We start from the raw sequence: 26,173 nt of genomic DNA on the forward strand, positions 1-26,173 counted from the left end.
CCTAAGATCACAGTTCTATGTTCAAGGATCAATAGAAGGCTCTGCAGATTGACTACTGGCTGGAAAGCAGGGCTGGGCACTTTGTCATGATTGTTGCTACCCCTGCAGATAAGGTTATTCAGAAATATAACGTTATTACAAGGTGTTGGGTACAAAGGAGGCACCGTACACATACCAACACCATGACAATTCCACAGGATTGTCAGGGACCCCCATCAACATCACTCATTAGCAACTGTCCCTGACCTAACTCAGAAAGTACCCAAGAGCACCAAGCCATCTTCAATGGGGACGGTGTCAGTTCTTTCCTGATTTGAGTAGACCAAATTAAATTTATACCTAAAGAACTAGTTTCCGGATTTCAGTGTCTTCCCAGCCCATGTTGTTTTCAAATTAATGAAAATTAAAATTGCTGGTGCACAGTAAGGAAAACTGAAGAGGCAAAATGAATAGCTAGAATTCTCTGAATGATGACCAGAGCACAAATAATGCTGGGACCTGATGAGGCCAAAAGACACCTAGTGAGCTTAGCTAGCTGGTTGTGGTACCCTGGGAAGGGGGAGATGTTATCTGTCAAAGGGAAGATAAATTCTGCGAACCAAACCTGGTAGTTTGGGGAAAATGTGTATAACCCACTCACTTCCCTCCTTATTTGTAATATTGCTTTCCTACTTTTCAACTTGAGTTTACTCTGGAAGTGGAACATTTATTCCAACAAAATGTGGCCGGTGTGGTCTCTCAGCGATTAAAGACATGGGCTTAGTCGGCATTAACTTCAGTGTAGTACCTGCACCTCTCTGAGGATGTCTTACTAAGCCCTCAGTAGGCTGACGCTGCTTCATGTTCTTCAGGTATATGAACTGAAGAGGCAACTTTTACCTGCTCTGAAATCCAAAGAAAATGGTACTTGGCTCCTTGGGCTCATTAGCCTTTAGTCTTGGTTAGTAATTACCAGATGTTGCTCAGGCGTATTTGGAAGAGAACTTTATCTGTTGAACCTTCTTTTGGAAAATCAGAACATTATGCGCCAATTGTGAAGGAGGGGAAATGCTGTACTAGAAAGCTTAGCCAGGTGTGACATAATCATTTTCTTGAGGATGTGGTGTGGCGAACTTTTTTTCTTCTAGGTAATGAACACATTTGCTTGTAGTTTGAGTTTTAAAAAAAAAAAAGCTATTATGTTTCCTTTAAAAAAACGTGTAGAACGTCAAAAGTGTGAAATCCATTTTAGGCTGTTGAAAATATTTGGGTTTTTAAGATAGCATCACAGATGTATATATTCCAGGTTCAAATTACTCAGAATTCTAGATTTTAAATATTATAAACTGAAGTTGAAATCAAATGTAAATTAACCTGTGATTTTTTTTTTTTTCCTTCTAGTTATTTTTAGCTAAATAACCGGGGATAGGATGTGAGGCTGGCAAACAACATTCGCTGGGAGGACCCTTATTGTGACCGAATTCCAAGTAGTATTTTTTAGTCACATCTCATTCTTACACACACACACGAATCCTGTTGTGTTTTAAACAGATACTGAAAACCTCAACTCTATTTGTGACTCTTTTTCTTTTTTAAGATATCTTTCCTACAGACAGAATCTCTAGGAGCCAGCCAACAATCCAGGCCTAACACTTTAGCTAACAGCTTCATAGTTCAAAAAAAGTAGGGTGGGGGAAGTGAGAGTGAGTAAAAACAAAATGAAAATGACCAAGATGTTTTGGGAAACACTTTACTACAGTTATTAGGTGACCTCACTGGGGATAGCATGCTCTCCAAAAACCATATTTACCACGAATCACCCAAACTATTATATTCAATAAGGTCAAAGGGCTGGATTTATGTAATATTTTTAAATTTACATTTTATAAATATAAGGATACTGTGTGTATTATCAAATAATTCATCTGTATTTCTAAAGTGTCATATGTTTCTATCGTTCTTGTTAATCTGTTTGAACTAGGGAGAAAAAAAGGTATTGACATAGTTGAATACTGGATCCATCAATCACTAAAATTGAACCAAGATCCAAGTTTTCATAGTTTAATTCTATACCATCCATACTTCTCACCAGAAAACTGATAAGGGCTGACATAAATAACTCAGTTGGAAGGATATCTGACTATCTTATAAAAACATTATGCAGAATCTTTAAAGGTGTTAGCCCTGGCAGGATTCCTAGGTGAGAATAGGCAGCTATACCATATTCTACTTTTGGTGGCCTCCTCACTTTTGGATTTTGTCATGACTTCAACCAGGCCCCCTTTGAAGGTTTATTTCTGAACACAAACCTTTCTCCTTCGGCTGGTCTCATTTTTTTAGTGGTCTAGGGAAAGAGACCGAGGCAGGCTGTGGCCTATTTTAAATCCTTCGGTTCCTCTCCCTCTCACTCCTTGCCCTTCTCCCCTCCACATTCCTGCTACATGGAAAGGCAGTGGGGCCTCATACCTCAACATTTTATTAAAGAACCACTTAGCCATTCTCTCACCAGGATGGGCACAAGATGCCGGTTATTCCCTTAGATGAGTGGGTTTTTAAAAAGCTGGGTGGGAGACCCCATGCTACAAATTTAATTCAAAAACTGTTAAAGGAACCTTTTTTTAAATCTTAAGAACAGCCTTTTCACACTTCTCTACCACCTTTCCATTGGCTGTGTGTAAATAAACAAAGACCACCAAGTGAGAACAGGCTATTTATTCAAAGCTTGCTACAGCAAGGGAGGCAGCCACCTTCACCCAGCTTGGGACTTACAGGCCGGCAGTGAAAAAAAAAAAAAGAAAAGAAAAAAAAAGGGGGTGGGTGGAGTAGGCTTCAGGGTATGCTCTGATTGGAGGTTAACTCGGGGAAGCTGGAGGCGGGCTAACTAGAAGCCGGGCGTCTAACGTGATTGGTTGGGGGGGGGGAAACATATTTGGCTTTCTCTGATTGGTCCCGAGTTGGTAACAGGGGCAAAAATTTGGGAAGCTGGCAGTCAATGACCGACTCCTGCTCGTTCTAAGCTGATCACTGCAGAGGCTGTGGTTTGGCTTCCCGTGTTGGTTGCAGCAGAGGTTGTGGGTCGGAGTTCTGTTGTCAACATATGGTCCCGTCATTGCCCTGTATATTTTCTGTCAACTGGGTGAGACCCAGGTTTTTATTTTCCCTTGACCTGGATAACTTTCAAGCTTCCGATTTTTGTTTTACCTGGAACAAGACTGCATTCCTGTTATTTCTGTTAAGGATAAACGGAGACATTAGGATATGGAAAGTATTTATGGGAACAAATACATAAGTGTCTTTCTGATGAGGGTCAGGCTGGAGAAAGAATCACCCTCGGTCCTCTGATTGCCCATTTCCGTACACAACTCCTATTACCATTATAACTGACTCCTTAGCAGCGTTTCCTTCCCTCGGGGTGGGGGGGGGGGGCTCGGCCTCCTTGGTTCCCTCTCTTTGAGGACTGCCCTTTGGGGCCGAGAGAGGAGGATCGCTGCCCCAGTCTCCCACTTCCCTTCCCGAAGCTCGCTTTCCGGGTTCCGGCCCGGGTCGCACCCCCCGCCACCCAGCACCCCACCCCCGCGCAATCCTCCTACAGCGTCCTCCACCCCCGCCCCTGCCCGCCCGCGCACAGCGCCCCCTGTCCGCCCCGCGTCCTCCCCGGTTCTCCTCGCCGCACCGGTCCCGGCCGGCCCCCCTTCCGGTTCCCACACCCGGGCGCGTGCCGGCGCCTCCGGACCAGTGGTTCCGCGCGTTCCTGCACGGAGGCGCGGGGCTCGAACGGACGCGACCCCCTTGGTCCTGCAGCAGCTTCCCCGGCCCGCGGGAGATGTCAGGTCAGCTCTCCCGTCCCCGAGTCGCTACCCGGTCCTTGGTCAGGAATAAGCAGATCCTCCTCGGGTCCCAAGCCCCCGACATCCATTCTGGGGGTACTCTTCCCAGCCACCATTCCCCGATCATTTCTCCTCAGCTGTGGAAAAAGCAGCCCTCCTTTCTCTTCAGAAAGGGACCCGTATTTTCCCTTCAACTTCCCTCAACTTGGGCCCCCGCGGGCCCCCAGTCGGTGGGAAAGCACTACCCTCCATTTTCGCCCCAGGGAGGTTCCTCGGCCCGGATTTCTCCTGCCACGAAGCAGGAGAGGCAGAGGCGCCGCGGCGGGCTCAGCGGCTGCAGCTGGGCCCTCGCCATCTTGCGCGGAGGAGGAGTCGCGGCGGCAGCCATGCGGAGAGCTAAGGGGCGGGGGTGCTGCGGCCGAGGGAGGGGGCGGGGAGCCGAGTTAGCTCGGCCCGGGCGGCGGCTTCGGCGGCGCCTTGAGAGCGGGCAGTGGCGGAGGTAGGGCTGCGCGGCTCGGGGAGCGGGGGAGCGCCGGCAGGCTGGCCCCCAGGCCCCCGGAGTGGAGCGGGACGGGGGGCGGGGCGGGGCGGGGGGCGGCCGAAGTGAGGGGCCGGGTGGGGGCGGGCGGAGGTTTCCGAGGAGGAAGGAGCCGCCGCCATTTTGGGAGCTTCGAGTCAACAATAAAGGACCGAGGGTACAGAGCGGGAGTGGCCTCAGTGGTAGGACTCGGGCCCGAGCCGCGAGGAGTGGGGTGAGGTGAGGGGTTGGAGGTCGGCGGTGCAGTGGGGGCTGCGGGGAGTTACCCCCTCCCCCGGCCGGCGTGGGGGGCGCTCTGAGGCGGAGGCCTGAGGCCTGGTCGGGCCCGGGGGAGGAAGGCGGGCGGCAGCTGTGGGGCGGGGGCGCCCGGGAGGAGTGGGATAGAGCACTGTTGTGCCCGGCGGGGTCCGGAGGAGGAGCGGGAGAATTCCTCGGAGGAGCTTTGTGGGAGACGAGGGAAGGTGGGATCGTAGGGGGCGGCAAGGACTTAGGGAGATCGTGGAGGTTATAGGGTACGAGGCGGCCCTATAGGGGGCGGCAGGGATATGCAGTAGCGGAAGGCTGGGTTTCGAAGAGGACCGGCTGCTTGAGGGAGTAAGGCCTTGCAGGTCGATAACAAGGGGGTGATTATGGAGCCCCAGAGTCATGGAGAAAGGAGGGGCCGTCTGACTTAAGGGTTTCTCTTTGGGGCCTTTTGCGGGAGCCCCTATTGTTTCCTACCCGCGGAGCTGGTTCCCTGCTCTTGTTGCGCAGATACGATTTCAGGGCCCCAACCCATTTGTGTTTATGGGCCCAGGGAGCTGACTCGAAGTGTGTGGGTTTGGTGGGGGGGTGTTGAAGGGTAGGGGAACCAGAAATTATTTGCCTACGGTTATAGGGCTCAAATCACTGGCTTGATTCTTTCCCTGATCGCTCACTCCCCTTTCTCTTCAACAGTCCCCTCGCCCCTTCAAAATAGAACGGTCACTCCAACTTGCAGACCGAGCTTAGAGAAACTGCGCTGCATTCGCACACAAAAGGTCTTTTTGGAGATGACGATACTGTTTTGGGTGTGAAACTGTCAATTGCTAACTACGATCTGGGAAGTGCTGTAATTAACTCCGCTAGGGGTTCCTCCCAACTCGTCTTTGTTTCGTTCGTATTTTTGAAAATGTAGAAATATAACTTGCAAATCTAAATTGGGAAGGGGTAGGAGGAATAGTTCTTTTCCTGAGACGTAGAGCTGCAGTGCTGGTTTTAGCTTAATTGAGAGGGGAGCAGTTATCACATAGTCACATTTTGGATGCAGGGAGGTATGAGGTCTTACGTGCATGATGGACAGTAATGATACCATTTAATTTTTAGAAGTTGCCACCTTCATCTTCTTAGTGTTTGCAAATAAGTAAGTCTTCTGGTATGAAGTAGGTGATATCGCTGATCATAATATAAACCTGTCAATACAGGAAACCAATTACTACCTTGCACTGAAATTGGATGGCTCTTAACCACCCTCTGCTTAAGAGGTCACTCAGCTTCTGGGAGACTTGGAAATATACAGCTTTGTGTACGTGATAATCAGGATTTGCTTGTGAGCAACTTTATTTTCAATTAAAAAAAAGACATCAAAGAGGTTTTTTAAAAAAATTTTATTGTTTGAGAAACCTTGGTGTATGGCAGAAACGCTAATTAATAAGCTAGTGTATGTTTGGTAAGAAATGTAAAGGAGTTAAAGAACAAAGCAAACAGAGCAGCCCTTTATTTTCTGGCCTTTTTTCCCCCTGGCTTTTCAATTACGTTTTCATGTACTTCCTTTAAAAATAATTTTATTTGGGGAATAATTTAAAAATTTTTTTAATTAACTTAATTAGTACTCTGGGTTTCCTGGAAAGTTTGATTAAAGTTACTAGTATCTTTACCCTTTAACAGATTTTTTTAACACAGCTCATTTCCTTTTTGTGTTTTTGTAATTTAAAAAAATGCTACTTCAAGTTGGGATATACTTTTTGAAAAGTGTTATGTTTAAAAACGTAGCAGTTATTTTAGTATTCAGATTTGATTAAGGTAGCTAAAGGTTTTCTTGGCTGTTTTTCAAGCAGAAGATTTTGACATGTAGACATATTTATATCCCTTGACATGCTTCAGTTACTGTTTTAAAGGGCAAAAACTTAAGGGAAAAAAGAAAATGTATTTTTCTTTATAAAGTTTAACTTCTGTCGTTGAAATTCACAAGGGCATAAATGTGTTCTTTTTAAAGCATAAGGTGAAGCCAAAAGCTCAACTCTTCAAGGATTCTCAGTTGTCAGAAATAAAAAAAAAATTAATGAATTGTCTTGCCTTGTTCATTTGTAGATTTACATTAAGTTGTGCGATACTTCACTGAGTTGTAATGCAATTGAATGTAATGACTCATTGACTTTAAGAGGTGGCAGGGACTTCAGAGAATTCATCAGGGTGGAAACAAGGGAAGAGATTGTCATTTGACAACTAATGCTAACTTAATCACAGTATCTTTCTACTTTGTATTCTCTGGGTTGATTTGAACTGACAGTTTAAAATGTTTGAGATGGGTCTCGGTGCAGGTTTGGTTTTTGAGGCAATTCATCTTTTTGTGTTTTTCCTAGCTTGGCTAGTGATTTGGTCTCAGTGCAGCTGTATTCTTAATTCTTTAATTTAAAAGAAGAGAGTTCTTCTAAGGGAGTTCTTTAAAAGGGAAACAAAAAAGTTTTTTTCTAATTTTACTCTGTTTGCTAATTTAACTTTTTTCTTTGTTTCAGACTGAAGTGAGCGAATTCAGATATATAACTCAACCTTGTTAGAGGGCTTTATTAAAAAATAAAGAGTTGATTCCGTGCATGAGAGCAAGTTACTGCTGCTTACCGTTCAGAGACTTACAGGTGCTTGCCTGCATTGCAATAAAGGACTCATATATTGAGCAAGACTTATATTTATCTCTTCGTTTTGGAGAGCCTAATAAACTGTTATTACAGTTTCTCTACTGACTTTCAAAAGTTTTGAAGTTTGAAAGAGACATCTTTACAATTAATACAGCATGAGCACGGCCAGAACAGAGAACCCTGTTATAATGGGTCTGTCCAGTCAAAATGGTCAGCTGAGGGGCCCTGTGAAGCCCAGTGGTGGCCCCGGAGGAGGGGGCACACAGACACAGCAACAGATGAACCAGCTGAAAAACACCAACACAATCAATAATGGCACTCAGCAGCAAGCACAGAGTATGACCACCACTATTAAGTAAGTGTTAGAATAAATAATAAACACACTTGGGGGACCAAGGAGATTTATTTTGTTAGTTGTTGACTACTTTGTGTATACCTTAGTTTAACCATTTTGATTGCAAATAGAGGACAGATGACTTCGTTTTATGGCCAGCAGGTATTTGCAATAGAAGAATGTATTTCTTTCATAACTAATTCAGGTTTATTAAGTAACAGATTGGCACAGATTAATATATATTAATTTTGTATAGACTATTTTTTGAAACATTTCTGGCTTTCATAATGAGCTCAGATTCATCTTGTTTTTGCCAGTATGGCTTTTTCCCTAGTGTTAGAACTTGACCTTATCCTAGTTTGAATGGCTGTTATAGCCAATTTCACATTTTAAATTTAACGACTTGCCCAGCCTTCTGAACTTCAAACATACTCATAGAAAATTTATCCATAACTTTTTTTTAGTTTATGACACTTTGCTTTTCTGCCCTATTTATTTACTTTTCAAATATACTTTCTCCTCCTTTTACACACGCACACAAAATAACAAGCAGTTTATGTCATAGGGAACTCAGGATTTTGAACTCTTATAAACACATCTCTGAAGAGTCCCATACCCCTTTGACGACTTTTAAAAACGTAAGAGCCTCATCTTACTACAGAATATTTTTTCTTTTAAATTTAAAAGTGTGTAGGCTATCATCTTTAAGTGTACACTTTAAAATATTTGAGTGGTAACTATGACTCCAAAGAATCAGTTAATAGAAAATTAACATTCAGGAATCTTGACCCATTTGAGATTTGTCTTTGTTAAAAATCTAGCCATGTAAGTTGATTTAACCTCTAGAAATCTTCGTAAGATGATAAAACTCTTTCAAGGAACCAAAGCTTGTGTTTTATTATAACCTAGATCTTTTCCATGCTTAAAGTACTTACTAAAGAAAAATAGCCCTAACTTCCAACAGAATTGGTTTGGTCACTGGGAGATTTGGCATTAATACATATTCTATTATTATTTTATTATTATTATTTTTTAAGTGTTTTTTTAATTTTTATGTTTTTGCGGTACGCGGGCCTCTCACCGCTGCGGCCCCTCCCGCTGCGGAGCACAGGCCCCGGACGCGCAGGCCCAGCGGCCATGGCTCACGGGCCCAGCCCCTCCGTGGCATGTGGGATCCTCCCGGACCGGGGCACGATCCCGTGTCCCCCGCATCGGCAGGCGGACTCCCAACCCCTGCGCCACCAGGGAAGCCCTCTATTATTTTTGAGATGAATATTTTAATTAGTATAGAAATCAAGAATATTTTCTAAACTGTAGCTTGTCTTGAAAAAATATGAATAGGCTAGCAGTATTTAGGCTATTTTTAATTCTTAATGATAGAAACATAAAACTACATTATTTCTTTTTTTTTCTTTTTTTTTTTTTTTGGTACACGGGCCTCTCACCGTTGTGGCCTCTCCCGTTGCGGAGCATAGGCTTTGGACGCGCAGGCTCAGCAGCCATGGTTCACAGGCCTAGCCGCTCCGCGGCATGTGGGATCTTCCCGGACCGGGGCACGAACCCGTGTCCCCTGCATCGGCAGGTGGACTCTCAACCACTGTGCCACCAGGGAAGCCCTCATTTCATTTTGAGAGTATTTTCTACTTGAACTCAGATTTGAGACAACAGTGGATTTTACCTTTTTTTTGCTTTTCCTAGGATTAATGTTTTTTTTCAATTCTGTGGATCTTTAAATCTCAGGTTAAATGTCATCTCTTTTATGAAGACTTCTAGATCCCATGGCTCAGAGCTCTTCTAATACCTATTTCTATCACTTGTTTTCTCGTTAAAAATTTTTTTTTAACCTCCTAAGATTATAAATTTTTTTTGTAGGCAGATTTTGCCTTGTATCTTCCTGCATTTTTATCCACGATTTAGTGAATTTGGCAATGTGGCAAGCTGGCTTACTAGGATGTTCAGTTGACATTTTTGTTTATACCAAACTTTGCTATGGTATAGACTGGGGTGAAAGGCTTTAGTACCCTTGGATTGGTAGCAAATAGTTGCCTGTGTTACAGTATCTTGGATTATGTGGGACCTAGCTTTAAGTAAAATAATGTGCTTATCTTTCTAAATCAAGACTTGAGATGTTTGAGGTGCTCTAATTATATGAGTTGTTACAGTTAAATCAGTGAAAGCTTATTTATTTTAAAGACACAGTTGAAAGCATTGTCTGCTTTATTGACAGTCTTTTTTCTCTTAGATGCTTTGGATATTATTTGAAGTTTTTACCTGACCAAAAAGAAAATTTTTTATTACATTTTCTTTGTTATTTTCTTTCGTGGTTTCAGGCATCCCCAGTAAAAAAGATTAAGAGAGATGTTTACTAACAGCTAATATCGAGTTCTTCTTTTGCCAGGCACTGTGCTGAGTGCTTTATAGAAATTATTTTATGTAATTTTTATCCCATTTTATATATGAGAGAATGGAGGTTTAGAAAAGTAACTGTTGCAAGGTCATAGAACTAATATGTAGAAGAATCAGGGCTTGAACTCAAGTCTGAAACTTTATAGATTCCTTGGCTTTAACTAGTCACCAAGAGTTACAAACTCAGATGCCTATAGGGGACTGCCAGATTAGAGGGTACTTGCCCTATTAAAAGGCATCAACCACTTGATTTTAAACTCCATTTACTAAGCTCTATCAAACTGTTGCCATGCAGAAATTTGGAACCAGTGTTACTAAAGCTTCCAGATTTTTTCAAGAAAATCCAGAATCTGGACTTTTACACAAAATCTCCTAATTTTTTAATGTTGGCCACTAATTTAAAACACACACTATGGGCTTCCCTGGTGGCGCAGTGGTTGAGAGTCCGCCTGCCGATGCAGGGGACGTGGGTTCGTGCCCTGGTCTGGGAAGATCCCACATGCTGTGGAACAGCTGGGCCCGTGAGCCATGGCCGCTGAGCCTGCGCGTCCGGAGCCTGTGCTCCGCAGCGGGAGAGGCCACAAAAAACATACACACACACTATATAGGTCAAACAAAACATATGGGTTACTAGTTTTGAAAATGGTTGGACTGTATACAACTCTGCTTTTCTTAAGAGGATGGATACCTTACTCCTTTCTATTCTTGATTTTTTAAAATTCTCCCTAGATTGTTGTGCTTTGTAAGAAAACAGTTTTTCTAAAGTTGTTTATCTCTTTTGTTACCTGTATTCTTAAGTAAACGGCAATATGTTCAACTTAGTGTGCTTTTTAGAATTATAATCGAGATGAATTATCTTTGTATTTTACAATACTAATGCTGTGAATTCTGATACTTCAATTTTACTGTATTCTCTCTAGACCTGGTGATGACTGGAAAAAGACTTTAAAACTCCCTCCAAAGGATCTAAGAATCAAAACTTCGGTAAGTTGGTTGTAACATTGAAGTGGAAAAATGATCCTGAAACTCTAAAAGTGAAGTAGTTATTTAATGATAACAGGCACTGTGTTTACTCTTAAGTAAGTTGAAGTGGTTGAAATTGTATAACTCATGTATGATGAGTTGCCCAAAATTTCCACTATTTGGAGGAATTAGTCATAATGTGTATGTATACACGTTATTGCAATATATAATGTAATATTTAATATACAGTATACAATACAATAATTATTACTATATATACAGTATTTCATATATAATTTATATATTAAATACCGTGTTTATACGTATATATATCTTATCTCTTTTGTGGAATGCTTTTATGGTTTTCAAGGCGTTTTCTCAAAATTCTCTTGTTTCCAGCAGCACAGTAAGTTTCAGGGTAGGTATTGTCCACATTTTGTGGATGAGAAAACTGAAGTTGAGAGGTTAGTTCTCTTAGCCCAGTGTTCTCAACCAAGGGCAATTTTTGTCCCCTAGGAAGCATTTAGCAATAGCTGGAGCAATAGCTGGTTATCACAGCTGAAGGGATGCTACAGAACAGCCCCTTACAGCGAAGAATTTTCTGGCCCAAATGTCAATAGTGCTGGACTTGAGAAACCCTGGTTTAGACTAGGATATTTGTAGGCAGTGAATGGTAGAGCTAGGGTTTGATTTCATATCTTGTGGTTTGATACTTATATAGAAATAACAGTATTCCATCAGTCCTTAGAGAAAAATGACCACAGGGTGGCTGATCTTTCCCCAAAACATAGTTTTTAAATGGCTTGTGTGTGTTAAAGAGAGTGGTTATTTTTCAGTTGAACTATAGATCAAGACAGAACTAATCTGCGCATATTTATATTTTAAATGGGGTAAAGAATTAGTCTCTCCAACACTTTATTAAGCATGCTAATTACCAAAGGAACCCAATTGTACTTCATTCTTCTGATGTTGTTTGTTTTTGTTTGACCAGGATGTGACCTCCACAAAAGGAAATGAGTTTGAAGATTACTGTTTGAAACGGGAGTTGCTGATGGGAATTTTTGAAATGGGCTGGGAAAAGCCATCTCCTATTCAGGTATGTTTCCCCTTTTTTATCATATGTATAATGTTATGAGTTAAGCGTTACACACTTTCTGATCTGCGGGAATGATACAGTGAAACAACAGTTCTCTCCAGTTTGTATACACACACATATATATATGTACACACAGGCATACACACTTTCTGAACCTTTAAATGGTAAGTTACAAAATCATGGCGCTTTATTTCTAAATATTTCAGTGTGTATTTCCTAAGAATAGGGATAGTCTCTTGAATAATCATAGTACAGTTATGTTCAGTCAATTTAACTTTAATGCAGTATTTCTATCTCATCTGTCATTTGTAGTCTTATTTTTAACTGGCCCCCAGATTTTGTCTTAAAGCATTTTTTTTCTCTTCCATACAAGATTCATCCTAGGATCAGGTATTGCATATAATGGTTACATCTCTTTTAGTAGTGAGCATTTCCCTGTTCTTTTTTTGTCTTTTATGACATTGACATGTTAAAAATATGGCCCCCCTTCCTTTTTTTTTTCTCTCCAGTAGAACATTCCTCATTTGGGGTTTGTCTCGTATTTCCATGTGATTAGATTCAAGTTATGCATTCTTAGCCAGAATACTGCAGAAGTCACATTTGGAGGTATAGTGTTCATCTATTCCTCAAGGGTGATTTTAATTTTGATTACCCTTTCAAAGTGGTGTCTTGATTTTTCTACTGTATAATTATTGCTCCCCCACCACCACCTTAAAACTAATAAACAGTCTTTGGGGAGCATTTTAAGGCAATGCAGATATACTACTCTTCATAAAAATTTCCCCCTAACTCCTCCTTATGTATCTATATATTATCAGTGTGGACTCATGAATTTTTTTTAATGGTATTTTTTATATATATAAATGTATTTTTTATTTTTGGCTGTGTTGGGTCTTAGTTGCTGTGCACGGGCTTTCTCTAGTTGTGGTGAGGGGAGGCTACTCTTCGTTGCAGTGCACAGGCTTCTCATTGTGGTGGCCTCTCGTTGCGGAGCACAGGCTCTAGGCGCACAGGCTTCAGTAGTTGTGGCACATGGGCTCTAGAGCGCGGGCTCAGTAGTTGTGGCTCATGGGCTTAGTTGCTCTGTGGCATTGGCAGGCAGACTCTTAACCACTGTGCCACCAGAGAAGTCCCTTTAGTGGTATTTTTGTGCTCGAATTGTCCTGTATTTGGCCAGCGTGAGCTCCTTCAGGCCGGTTCCTTTGTGTTTGTAATGTGCCTCATTTGTTTTTTCCCTCTGATAGACTATTTTATAAAGCAGTTTTAAGTTCATAGCAATTGAGCAAAAGAGATATTTCGTAAATCCCTGCCCACACTCATGCATAGCCTCCCCCATTATCAGCATTCCCCACAAGAGCAATATTTGTTACAACTGATGAACCTGTGTTGACACATTATCACCCAAAGTCCATAGTTTGCATTAGGGTTCATTCTTGGTATTGTAAATTCTATGGGTTTGAACATATGTATAATGACATGTATCCACCATTATAGTATCATACAGAGTAGTTTCACTGACCTCCGTGCTCCACCTATTCACCCTTCCCTTCCCCCTTCATTTTTCTTGAGCACTTCCTTTTTGGTATATCACGATGTCAAGCTTATCTGTAGAGCCACCCTTCCCCAGCCTCAGAATCAGCTATTTTCTCCAAGGAACTCTGATTCCAATTAGTGGGGAGTAGTATTAGGGACCAAGATTTAAGTACTAGGTGCACTCTTTCAGTGAAAAGAGCAAGGAAATACATGTATGTATACACATACATGCCTGTAGACCTAAACATGTGTTATACATGTACAGATTTGATAAATGTGATTGTTGTCTTCACATATTTAAATTGAAGCTGTTGAATCCAAGCTGTACTCAGGACAAACTCTGTGACATCATTGAGTACTTTTTCACTGAACAAACATGTATCAAGTGACCTAGAAAGTGTTAGACCCTGAGGGTGTTATGATGAACAAGATAAATAGGGTTCCTGCACTCAGAGTCTGGTGGAAAGGACAGCTTATTGTACAGGTAATTTCAGTGTAATGTAATGGGCACATATATGTAGTTGAAATTGCACATATATGTAGCTACTAGGGAAGATGGAACAACCGGGAAGAAGTGATCCATGTTCCAAGTGGGGAACACTGGAATGGTGATTGCCTGGGGATGAGAGTGTGCCTTTGTGGACAAACTGAAAGGACAAACTTGTGGTTAGAGAAAGTATCAAGATAAAGTTATACCTCATCAGGCAATTTGAGTGCAGATATCAAAAATATTTAGGAATCTACTTTTCCATAATATAGTTCATGTTAATCTATTTTATCTATAGGAGTGAAACATTTTATGGGCACTTTTCTACTGTATCATTCAACTTTGTATCTCTAGTACTTAGCAAGGTGCATGGCAGGAAATAGGCCTTCAGTTGTATTGCTTTGTTGGAATTATGGTTAATGGATATCTGTAAGTGAACTTCGTCTAGAGAAGTGTTTTAGAGCACTGTCTTTGCGGTGAGGCTGCGCAGGTTGAATCCCAACTCCACTCCTCTCTAAGGAGATTATTTAAATGTCTCGAAGCCTCTGCTTTCTGACCTATAAAATTGATATAATAGTGTATACCGTGGGGTTGTTGTAAAGGTTAAGTGAGGTAATTCATGTTTGTATCCTTACTGCAGTGGCTAATAGGTGACAAATGCCCAATAAATGTTATGGGGTTTTATTTTATGTAGTAGTTTTATCAAAAAAGGAGATTGGTTCATTTGGCAGAGTTAATTCTTAATGGACCCTTGCTGACTCCTGTTTCACACTTTTGTATTAAATTTTAAAATTCACTTTGTTATTTGCATTCTCAGTTTGGTATAGCATATAGATAATTAACTCTCCAGCCACTTAGCCAGTCTACCATCTGGGTTTTTCTGTAAAGTAGAAATGATCTCCCTCACAAGGTTTTTATTGTGAGGATCGAAGGTTGTGTACAGGCATACCTCGTTTTACTGTGCTTTGCTTTACTGTATTTTGCAGATACTGCGTTTGGGTTTTTACTGGTTTTTTTTTTTTTTTTTTTTAAACAAATCGAAGGTTTGTGGCAACCCTGTGTTGTCAGATGATGGTTATTATTTTTAAATTTAGGTGTGTATATTGTTTTTTTACACAATACTGCTGCACACTTAATAGACTATAGTATAGTGTAAACATAACTTTTATATGCACTGGGAAACAAAAAAATTTGTGTGACTCACTTGATTGCACTGATCTAGAACCGAATCCACAATGCTCCAAGGTGTATTTTGAAATAGCAAGCAGAGTATGAATATAAAGTATTATTCTGTATACCTGAGACTATCATTCACATTGCTTTTTCCTGCACTATTGTTTTGCCTGAGGATCCATGGAAAACACAAGATAACATGCTTCTTAGAATCATTCAGTGTAACAAACCATAAATACTAGGCTTTTAGAACCAAAAGAAATCTAGAAGTCCTCTAGTAAAATCCAACCTCGTGACTGGCATTCTTCTATTCTCTTCTTGTCTACCTTCTTTCCTCACTTTTTTTTTTTTGTTATTTTTTTTTCTTTTACTAAAACGTGTCTATTGTCTTTATAGTACTTAGTTTTACAGTTTGATCCAGGCATTTTTTTTTTCTCTCCAGATATAAAATCCTCTTGACCAGATGGGTGTCATATACATTTGAATCTTTTTTAAGAGATCTGACTTAGTTGCACTTTGGCTATAAGATTATTAGAAAATGAGGCACTTAAAATCTTTTGAGACGATATAATTTTACACTGACAGGCTGGAACCAGATATACTACAGATTGCTTCCACACATTTTTCTTTGGTACAGCCATCTGTGATTCTAGTTCTTGGTCTGAATGCTGTGCTCAGTAGCATAACCATGCCATTCTGAGGCCTAGCTTTACAGGAATAGAGACTTCTTTGGAGGACCTAAGAGTCTGTCTTATTCTGCTTAACATTGAGAAACCTTATATTAACTTGGGGATGATTGGTGACAGCTCTTGCTGCTTCCAGACCTTAGGCACAACTTTTGAAGACTTTTTAGGTAAGAAGATGATGGAATGGCAAGTAGTTCATTATTGAGGGAAACATGGAAGTTCCTTCTTTTGGCAACCAAATTTCATATCAAGTCAGGAATCTCAAATTATTTTGAGAAATTATTTTGTTAACCAAGTCTAATTGGTCGTTTATTAAATTTATAGTTAAGAATTAGAGCATTCTTAATTCTTTTATAATTCATTCCTCCTGCTAACATGGATTTATTGCCAAAAGAATTATTTTCCTAAATTCTCAAAGTCTTTAAATGCATGTCTTCATTGGTTACTATGGTAAAATTGGGGTGTGTTCCTTAAGGTGGAGATGTTCTTTTTGAAATTACTATCTTCCGTCTCCTTTTTTTCTGGGTAGCAGTAGATGTCGTCACCATTGCTTATCTCCTCCACAGTACCCATATTTTTTTCTCCTGAAATTAAGGTTCTTAAATTCAACTAGTCCTAGGAAGTAAAAAGAAGCAGCTACTCTAAAAGCAGCTAGCTGGGCAATTTGGAGCCTTTTCAGGTACTATACTTTTGTAAAATGCCTCTCAGTACTAGGAAATTGGAAGGTATCCCATTCTTTGGTTGTAGGCAACAGAGACCAACTTGGGTTACTTAAGCAAAAGGAAATTTATTGAATATCAGGAATTCACAAGATTAGGGAGAAGTCTGGAGAAACACACTTGGCATTGGCCAAGAACCAGGGCAGCCCTAGAGGGCTCAGGAAGCTGTAAATTGTTATAGGATGCACTATAGCAATTTCAGTTCTTAGAAGGGAGCATTCAGCCAGGCCTGGCTTCAGTCATTGTCCTCCATACAGCTGAGGAAGTTGGCTAGACTGTCCATTGGGGTGGGGAGGATGTAACTCCTCAGAGTTACGGTGCTACTAAGAAAGGGGAATGGATGGATAGTAGGGTTATAAAAACACAATAAATACATACTGGCTCAGTCCCTAGACCTTACAGTGGAACATGGACTTTGGAGAGCTAAAGTGGCAGAATCAGACCTTAAGGTCATTTAAGGTTAAGGTTTCTGTTTTTTGTGTTGTTTTTTTGGGTTTTGATGGGTTTTGTTTTTGTTTTTGGTTGTTTTGGTTTTGGTGGCCTTAGGGTATAAATCACACAATTCACACATTTTAAGTATACAATTCATTGTTTTTTAGTATATTCACAGTTGTGCAGTCACACAACTAAAACAGTCAATTTTAGAATATTTTCATCACCCCAAAAAGAAACTTTAGTAATCACCCTTCATCTTCCCCTAGCTCTAAGCAACCACTAATCTACTTTCTGTCTGTATGGATTGGCTTATTCTGGACAATTTCGTGTAAATGGAACCATACAATATATGCTCTTTTTTGACTGGCTTTTTTGACCATGTGACTAGCATGTGTTTAGGGCTCATCCATATTGTAGCATGTATCAGTACTCCATTCCTTTTTATTGTTGAATAATATTCCACTGTATAGCTATACCACATTGGTTTATCCATTCTTCAGTTGTAGGGTTGTTTCCACTGTTAGCTGTTATGAATAATGCTCCTTTGAACACTGGTGTACGAATTTTTGTGTGGAGATATTTTCATTTCTCTTGGGTATATACCTAGGAGTAGAATTGCTGGTTCAAATGGTAACTCTTTAACTTTTTGAGGAACTGCCAAACTGTTTTCCAAAATGGCTGTACATTGTACTTAGTGGTATATGAGGTACCAATTTCTCTGTTTGCAAACCGAAGTTCAAATCCTGGTTCTAGCATTTCTTGCTTCGTGACCTTCAGTAAAACAGTCTGAGGATCCATCTGTCAGTTGTAAAACAAAACGTACCTAACTTGAAAGGATATAATTAATGTTAAGTATCTAAGCATAGTGTCCATCTCAGTAAGTTTTTAAAAATTATTTAGCTTCCTTCCTCCTTCCTCTTCTCCCTGGCTGGTCCCCATGACTTCCTCTTGGGTTTCAAAGCTGTGTGAGTCGGACTTGAATTCTCTTGCTTCATATTACTTAATCTTCCCAGGAAACAGTAGTAAGAGACGGTGTGGATATACTGGATCTCCTGACTGCTAATCATAATGATCACCATATGAGATGAAATACAGTGCATCTTAACTTACAGATTAGCTTACTTTGTTAAAGTCCTGTCCTTAAACAGTTTCTGTAGAGCATAAGTCCTGTCAGAGTAGAGGAATAGAAGTCAGTGAATGGCCTTTAAGTCAAAAGATAAACCCCAAATAGGAATTAGGATACCCCCAATCTAATTCTGCCCTGTCTTACTTCATTCAGAAGTCTTATCTTTTTTTTTTATTATTAATTTTTATTGGAGTATGGTTGCTTTACAATGTTTTGTTAGCCTCCACTGCACAACAAAATGAATCAGCCGTACGCATACAGGTATCCCCTCCCTTTTGGACTTCCCTCCCATTTCGGTTACCACAGTGCATTAGGTAGAGTTCCCTGTGCTATACAGTACGTTCCCATCAGTTGTCTATTTTGTACATAGTTTCAATAATGTATATGTGTCAATTCCAGTCCCTCCCTCCCTACCCCTTTCCCCCTTTGTATCCATACATTTGTTCTCTACGTCCAAATCTCTTTCTGCTTTGCAAATAAGATCATGTATACCATTTTCTAGATTCCATATATACACGTTATTATATGACATTTGCTTTTCTCTTTCTGACTTCACTCTGTAGGACTCTCAGTTCATCCGTGTCTCTACAAATGACCCAATTTCGTTCCTTTTTATGGCTGAGTAATATTCCATTGTATATATGTACTGCATCTTCCTTTTCCTTTTTTTTTTTTTTTTTTTGCGGTACGCGGGCCTCTCACTGTTGTGGCCTCTCCCGTTGCGGAGCCCGGGCTCCAGACACGCAGGCTCAGCGGCCATGGCTCACGGGCCCAGCCGCTCCGCAGCATGTGGGATCTTCCCGGACCGGGGCACGAACCCATGTACCCTGCATCGGCAGGCGAACTCTCAACCACTGCCCCGCCAGGGAAGCCCATGTACCACATCTTCTTTATCCATTCCTCTGTTGATGGACATTTAGATTGCTTCCATGACCTGACTGTTGTAAATAGTGCTGCTGTGAACATTGGGGTGCATGTGTTTTTTTTTAATTACGGTTTTCTCTGTGTATATGCCCAGTAGTGGGATTGTTGGGTCATATTGTAGTTCTATTTTTAGTTTTCTAAGGAACCTCCATACGGTTCTCCATAGTGGCTGTATAAATTTATATTCCCACCAACAGTGTATGAGGGTTCCTTTTTCTCCACACACTCTCCAGCATTTATTGTTTGTAGATTTTTTGATGATGGCCATTCTGACCGGTGTGAGGTGATACCTCATTGTAGTTTTGGTTTGCATTTCTCTAATAGTGATGTTGAGCATCCTTTCATGTGTTTGTTGGCCATGTGTATGTCTTCTTTGGAGAAATGTGTCTTTAGGTCTTCTGCCCATTTTTGGATTGGGTTGTCTTTTTGATATTGAGCTGTGTGAGCTGCTTGTATATTTTGGAGATTAATCTTTGTCAATGGCTTCATTTGCAAATATTTTCTCCCATTCTGAGGGCTGTCTTTTCGTCTTGTTTATGGTTTCCAGAAGTCTTATCCTTTTAAAGAACCTGATTCAGGAAGTCACTGGGAGACTACCTAGCCTTTTTTTCTGCTGTAGAACTGAGTAGTATGCAGGTAGCCTGTTTAAAAACCATAGAAGAGAATGAACTCATGGGGATAACGGGCCTTCAGGACAACAAAGGATTAATAGAGTTGACTCAAAGTAGGAGGGAAGAGATCAAGACCAAAGGGTCAAAACCAAGGTTTTCTTCTTTGACCTGCTTTACCATACATAATAAGCAGACTGTTTAATGCTGGCTGTAGGAACAAGGTAATAGAGTATTATGACTGGATCATTTTCGCAGTTGTTCTGGCAGCTGTGTTAGTTATTCTGACCATATGGAACCCATCTGACCCCTGTGATTGGGGTTCTAGAATAAGAGTCATGGTGGGAAATGAAAGTCATGATGCTTATGATTTAGATATTTCTCCAGTAACGGTGTGGGGTTTTTTTTGGTTTTTATGGCTGCGTTGGGCCTTTGTTGCTGTGCGCAGGCTTTCTCTAGTTGCGGTGAGCGGGGGCTGCTCTTCATTGCGGTGTGCAGGCTTCTCATTGCAGTGGCTTCTCCTGTTGCGGAGCCTGGGCTCTAGGCGCATGGGCTTCAGTAGTTGTGGCACGAGGGCTCAGTAGTTGGGGCTCAGTAGTTGTGGCACGAGGGCTCAGTAGTTGGGGCTCATGGACTCTAGAGCGCAGGCTCAGTAGTTGGGGCACACAGGCTTGGTTGCTCCGAGGCACGTGGGATCTTCCCGGCCCAGGGCTTGAACCCGTGTTCCCTGCATTAGCAGGCGGATTCCTAACCACGGTGCCACCAGGGAAGTCCTTCAGTAACAGTTTTAAAGTGCTAGAGATACTTTTTTTGGTCATTAGCTCAAGCATAGAAAGAACTAATTATTTTAGTGATTGTGAATCTCGTTTCCTAATTTATTTTCCTAATTTTCTAGTTTTAGAAATTAAAATGTTTAGTTTTAGAAATCGAAATGTTCTGCTTCCTCTCTGTTTATACCTGTTTTACTTTTTAAATTTCTCTCCATATATGTGTATTTAATATTTAGTAATCGTTAGGAATCCTTTGCTATTGTCTAGGAAATTTGTCCTAATAAGAAATACTATCTTCTTCAAAACACATATGACCAACTAAGCCAAATATGAAAATGAGAAGTCAGACTTGGTAATGTGACCATGGATCAAGATAACTGGAATAGAGTTGAGACTCCAGTTGAGCACATCTCAGGACGGAAGTTGACTGTGAGACAGACATTGGACATTATGTAATACGATTTTTAAAAAAATCAAATAGGACCCGAGGTTAAACTTTTCCAGCTGATTCCTGTTTTGTGTAGGGATAAATTGTCCAACTTACAATTTTTCATGTGGTCAAGTTGGTTTACTAGTCTCAGAATATCTTATTACAGTCTTTCCTTTGAATATTGTTTGTGCTGTCTTTTCCTCCAGTTTTTAATTGTGAAATGTCCTTTGCTTTTTTTCCTCTATGTATTCATGATGTTAGCCCAAGTTACTCGTCTTGGTTGTTGATGCTCAGCTTCCTTAGACAACACATTTGCACATGCAGACTTACATATACAGTTTTTTTTATTACTTGAGTATGTATTTTATAAGCAGCTCTGGTAAATGTCAGTTGATACTGATGGTGACGTGGACTGTTCCTGCTAATTTATTTGGTCTCTACTTATTCTTGTAAAATGCTTCAAAATAATACCAAAGAGCTGTGTATACTTTCAGTGTGTTTTAGAGAAGAATTTGCTTATGTACTGTTTTTATTCACAAGTAATTTGCATTGTCTTATCTCTTCTAGGAGGAGAGCATTCCCATTGCTTTATCTGGTAGGGATATTTTAGCTAGAGCAAAAAACGGAACAGGCAAGAGCGGTGCCTACCTCATTCCCTTACTTGAACGGCTAGACCTGAAGAAGGACAATATACAAGGTTAGTTGTTTGTTTAAACTGTAAATGGCGATTTAAATCTTGGAGCGATTACCATCTTTTTTTTAGTCAGAACTTAAATAATCTGGAATTCGTATTTATCCTTTTCACGGTTTTTGGCCTGGTTGTCTTGTAAAAATGATTCCTAACTTTTTTTAAAGAGATTTTCTAGTTTTCAAAGTTCTTTTACATATTACACAGCTATGACAACATTCCAGTGAGATAGGCAAAATAAGATTATCGTCCTATAGATAGATAGGAAAAGCTAAGATCTTGAGAAGTTAAATTATCTGACATAGATACTTACAAACTATGGAACTGAAATGTTTCTTGTGACAGCTGTGTGTCTGCATGAGTTCCTTGTAGAAACATGAACTTTTTCTCTTTAAAGCCTTGTGGTTTGGGGATTTTAAGAGGTTAGGCAGTAAGGAAGAAACAAATTTCCGTAACTGTACCCAGAGTAAGCTAATAGAGTTAAGTTTTCATCTCTGAAGCTTTTTCTTAAATTTTCAGCTGTTTTTTCCCCCAGCTTTCTTGATCTATAATTACTATTTCTGCCCTCTCTCTGTTACTTACTTTCATATGATGTAAATAGAACTGGGTGGCAAGAGTTTCTTATTTGGGTATTTTGACTAGTGAATCTCTTACTAAAATATTAATGAACTTTGGGCTAATAATTGACAACTCAAAGAACCCTTTAAGGGTTTGTAAATAAGAAGAGTACAAGAATTGTATAGCATTGTTACTGAGGAATAGTCTAAATCTGGAACACTATAATAGGTTCTCTTTTTTTGTTTTTTAGGAAATTTATTCATTTGAGTGTCTTAATTACGAGGGGAAATATTTCTGTAGCTTCTTAAACTCTTAATATATGCTGTTTTTTTTCTGTTTTCTCTGTTATTTGTTATTTTCCAGCAATGGTGATTGTTCCCACTAGAGAACTTGCTCTACAGGTCAGTCAAATTTGCATCCAGGTCAGCAAACACATGGGAGGGGCTAAAGTGATGGCAACCACAGGAGGAACCAATTTACGGGATGACATAATGAGGCTTGATGATACAGGTAGGAAATGATTGATGTAAGGTGGCTGGCTCTCTGTAATTCCACACACAGGTGTTTCCTTTCAGTAACTTATTAAAATTGTTTTTTAAATTAATAAGGAACAAACATTGCAATATAAAAATGAATAAAGGAAATGACCATTTCATTCAAGCAAAAAAAAAATTGTTTTAGTAATAGAAAGAATATTCAGCCTTACTAATTTTTTAAATTGTACATAAAAACAGTAAAGTGATATTGTACCTGTCTGATTGACAAGGTTAATTCAGATTGGCAAGGCTAATTAGTAACCAGTAATGTGAGTTTGTGGAGAAGTTGGCTGTCTTGCAACATGGGCGTATAAGTTGATATAATCTCTGTGGTGGGCAATTTGGCATTATATTTCAAAATTATAAATGTATATTTTTAAGAATCTTTTTTTGAAGAAATAACTGGACAAATGCAAGGTTGTTTACTACAGCATGGTTTGTAGTACTGAAAAACTTGGAGCAACCTGAATGTCAAGGGAGTTTGGCTAAAATACATTGGATATAGTCTGAAGGGAATTCTACACGGCCATTAAAGAGTGAAGCTGACCTGTATTCATTTTTTAATGAAGAGTTCTCCATGGTACATTATTTAGTGAACAAAGAAAACAGCAAGAATGAAATCCACTTATATAAAATTATACATAGAATTTTAGTCAAAATTTTACATATGATTATCATTTAATTAGTTTAATTATTATATTCTTTGTGCTGTCCTGTTATTTAAAATGATTATTTTATTTGATCCTTATTACAGTCTTCGGAAGACCCTTGATCTAGATTAAAGGCAAGCTACTGTATCAGAAGCTTGGCATACCTTTTGTTTTTCCTTGGGGGTTGCCCCAAGACAAGGAAGTATGCCCCTTATTTGGAGCAGGTGATTTGGGAAGTTGTAGCCCCACCCCCATGTAGCACTGAAACTAACAGGTATTCTCTAGCCAACCAAAGATGAAATGGAAATCCATATTCTAAAACACATCTGTGCCTCTTTGTATTATTCCTGCCTCTACAGCAGTATTTCTGATAAAATATATGATATAAACCTTTACTATATCCTTTTTGCCCCAACTAAAATTAACGAAAATATGTTTTCTAATCTTGTGTAGTGCATGTCGTGATAGCTACCCCTGGGAGAATCCTGGATCTTATCAAGAAAGGAGTAGCAAAAGTTGATCATGTCCAGATGATAGTATTGGATGAGGTAATGTCTCTTCATTTGGAAATATACTATTCTGTACTACTCTGGCTTTGTTCATAACTGCCAGTGAATGAAGCATAACCTCTTTGTGTTTATGCGCTTTTATTTGTTTTGTTTTGTTTTAATATTTGGCTGCATTGGGTCTTCGTTGCTGCACGCAGCCTTTCTCTAGTTGTGGCAAGCGGGGGCTACTCTTTGTTGCGGTGGGTTGGCTTCTCTTGTTGCAGAACACAGGCTCTAGGCACACGGGCTTCAGTCGTTGTAGCACGCAGGCGCAGTAGTTGTGGCTTGCAGGCTCAGTAGTTGTGGCACGTGGGCTTAGTTGCTCTGTGGCACGTGGGATCTTCCCGGACTAGGGTTCAAACCCATGTCCCCTGCATTGGCAGGTGAATTCTTAATCACTCTGCCACCAGGGAAGTCCCTATGACCTTTTAATAAATGCATGACTCTTGTCGGTTCAAAGTAATTTGCTTACAAAACATGTTTTACCCTTTAAAAACAATAGATGATAGGAATTTATAGGACTAAATCAGCCTTGTGTCTTTTTCTTAGTAAAGCGAGGTTTTTATTTTTCAGTGAGAGAAGTTGTTGAATAATCTCAAAGCCAAGTTCATTCAAAGTCTCTTTCCATTCTGTGATTCATCTTAAGAAGCATGTAATGTCTCTAACCCCTCATTTAACATACAGCTTTGTATTGTTTGTTTTTTCGTCCCTGTTATAATGTGTTATCTCACCAGGTTATAAGTGCCTTTTAAGAACTTATTCAGCTCTGCATCCTTAGGACCTAGCAGTGTTTTATACATATAAGAAACCAGTGTTGATGTTTTTAAAGTTATTTTCCTGTTTGGTCTGTGTTTTAGATTACTAGAGCAGTTTCGTCATGATCTATTCAGAACAGGTTTTTATCTTTGAGTAATGAGAGCACATTTATTAGTTACTGCATGCTAGCACTAAGTGCTTTACGTGTTTTTTCATTTAATTTTTGCAAGAATCCTATAAGATAGGTATCCTATAAAGTAGTTACTACAGTAAGAAGACATCTTAATTTTTAAATTGTGGAAACTAAAATAGTGGTTAAGAAACCTCCCAACATAGCTGATAAGGAGACAAGTTTTTGTTTTTTTTTTTTAATTTATTTATTTATGGCTGTGTTGGGTCTTCATTTCTGTGCGAGGGCTTTCTCCTGTTGTGGCAAGCAGGGGCCACTCTTCATCGCGGTGCACGGGCGTCTCATTATTGTGGCCTCTCTTGTTGCGGAGCACAGGCTCCAGACGCGCAGGCTCAGTAGTTGTGGCTCACGGGCCTAGTTGCTCCACGGCATGTGGGATCTTCCCAGACCGAGCTCGAACCCGTGTCCCCTGCATTGGCAGGCAGACTCTCAACCACTGTGCCACCAGGGAAGCCCAGGAGACAAGTTTTAAACCCAGGTAGTTTGACTCTGTAGCCTGTACTTTTAACCACTATACTATAATGTCTCTGTAATGGAAGTCACATTAAAATTTTGTTATGGGAACAAGGATTATTTCTGTCTGGGACTTTTTTTCCTTGGAGGATGAGTATTACAGACTTTTCCCCTTCTGAATCACTGGTAATGTGTCTTGGTGCCTTTGGACTACGCAGTGTTGCAGAGGACTTACTGTTTACAACCAGGAGCATTCCATGAACTTGCTGGATGATGCCTTATTAACCAAAGACCTTAGACATTATTTCATTGTGTTTAAGATTGTCTTCTCTTTGTACGACAGGCAGATAAGTTGCTGTCACAGGATTTTGTGCAGATAATGGAGGATATTATTCTCACGCTACCTAAAAACAGACAGATTTTATTATATTCTGCTACTTTCCCTCTTAGTGTACAGAAGTTCATGGTGAGTATAAACCTGTACTTGGAAGCAGTACTATTCTGTTGTCCATGAGTATATCTTTATCCATAATTACATCTTACTACTAGTCTTTATTACACTGATTTCAAGTTTGGGGCTTTTTCTTCAGCTGATCAATTAAGGTTTGTTGTGCATAAATTAACTGATTTTTTTAAGATACAAAAGTAATTTGATTCTTATTTGTTCACTTAGCTTTTGGTGTCAGACTGACATAGCCATTGGTTCTAGATAAATTGATTACAGCATAATTCTATATTTAAAGTACAAAATAGTAACTTAGCTGTATATCTGAATGTTATATCTCCCATTTTATGGTAATTTACTTCTTCCATGACAGATAATAACGTTTTAAAGAGGGCTCCATTCTTTAAGAGTTTGTCAGGCAGAAATGTATGAGGATATATTC

The 26,173-nt window shown here is 40.0% G+C and overlaps 1 protein-coding gene and 1 long non-coding RNA gene across 7 annotated transcripts in view; one reads left to right on the forward strand and one right to left on the reverse strand.

Annotated features, from left to right (window-relative positions):
- Positions 1-2,676: 2,676 nt before the first annotated feature.
- LOC117313375 (uncharacterized) lies at positions 2,677-4,179 on the reverse strand. Its single transcript, XR_004527815.2, has 2 exons — positions 4,052-4,179; positions 2,677-3,208 (listed from the first exon to the last, which is right to left on the reverse strand). It is a non-coding gene; the product is annotated as an uncharacterized lncRNA (long non-coding RNA).
- Positions 3,605-26,173, forward strand: part of DDX6 (DEAD-box helicase 6) — a 34,471-nt gene continuing 11,902 nt past the window's right edge. For 2 of the 6 annotated variants that reach the window (XM_033861971.2, XM_033861973.2), the window contains exons 1-8: positions 3,605-3,809; positions 7,098-7,572; positions 10,878-10,941; positions 11,912-12,016; positions 21,475-21,604; positions 22,517-22,663; positions 23,793-23,887; positions 25,630-25,752. In XM_033861971.2, the coding sequence (XP_033717862.1) occupies positions 7,373-7,572; positions 10,878-10,941; positions 11,912-12,016; positions 21,475-21,604; positions 22,517-22,663; positions 23,793-23,887; positions 25,630-25,752 (864 nt within the window). In that variant the 5' untranslated portion in view covers positions 3,605-3,809; positions 7,098-7,372. The other 4 variants (XM_033861972.2, XM_019941778.3, XM_019941780.3 and 1 more) reach the window with 4 other exon arrangements.

Source organism: Tursiops truncatus, chromosome 8 (assembly GCF_011762595.2).
Source record: "Tursiops truncatus isolate mTurTru1 chromosome 8, mTurTru1.mat.Y, whole genome shotgun sequence".
In the NCBI taxonomy this organism is placed as follows: Eukaryota; Metazoa; Chordata; class Mammalia; order Artiodactyla; family Delphinidae; genus Tursiops; species Tursiops truncatus.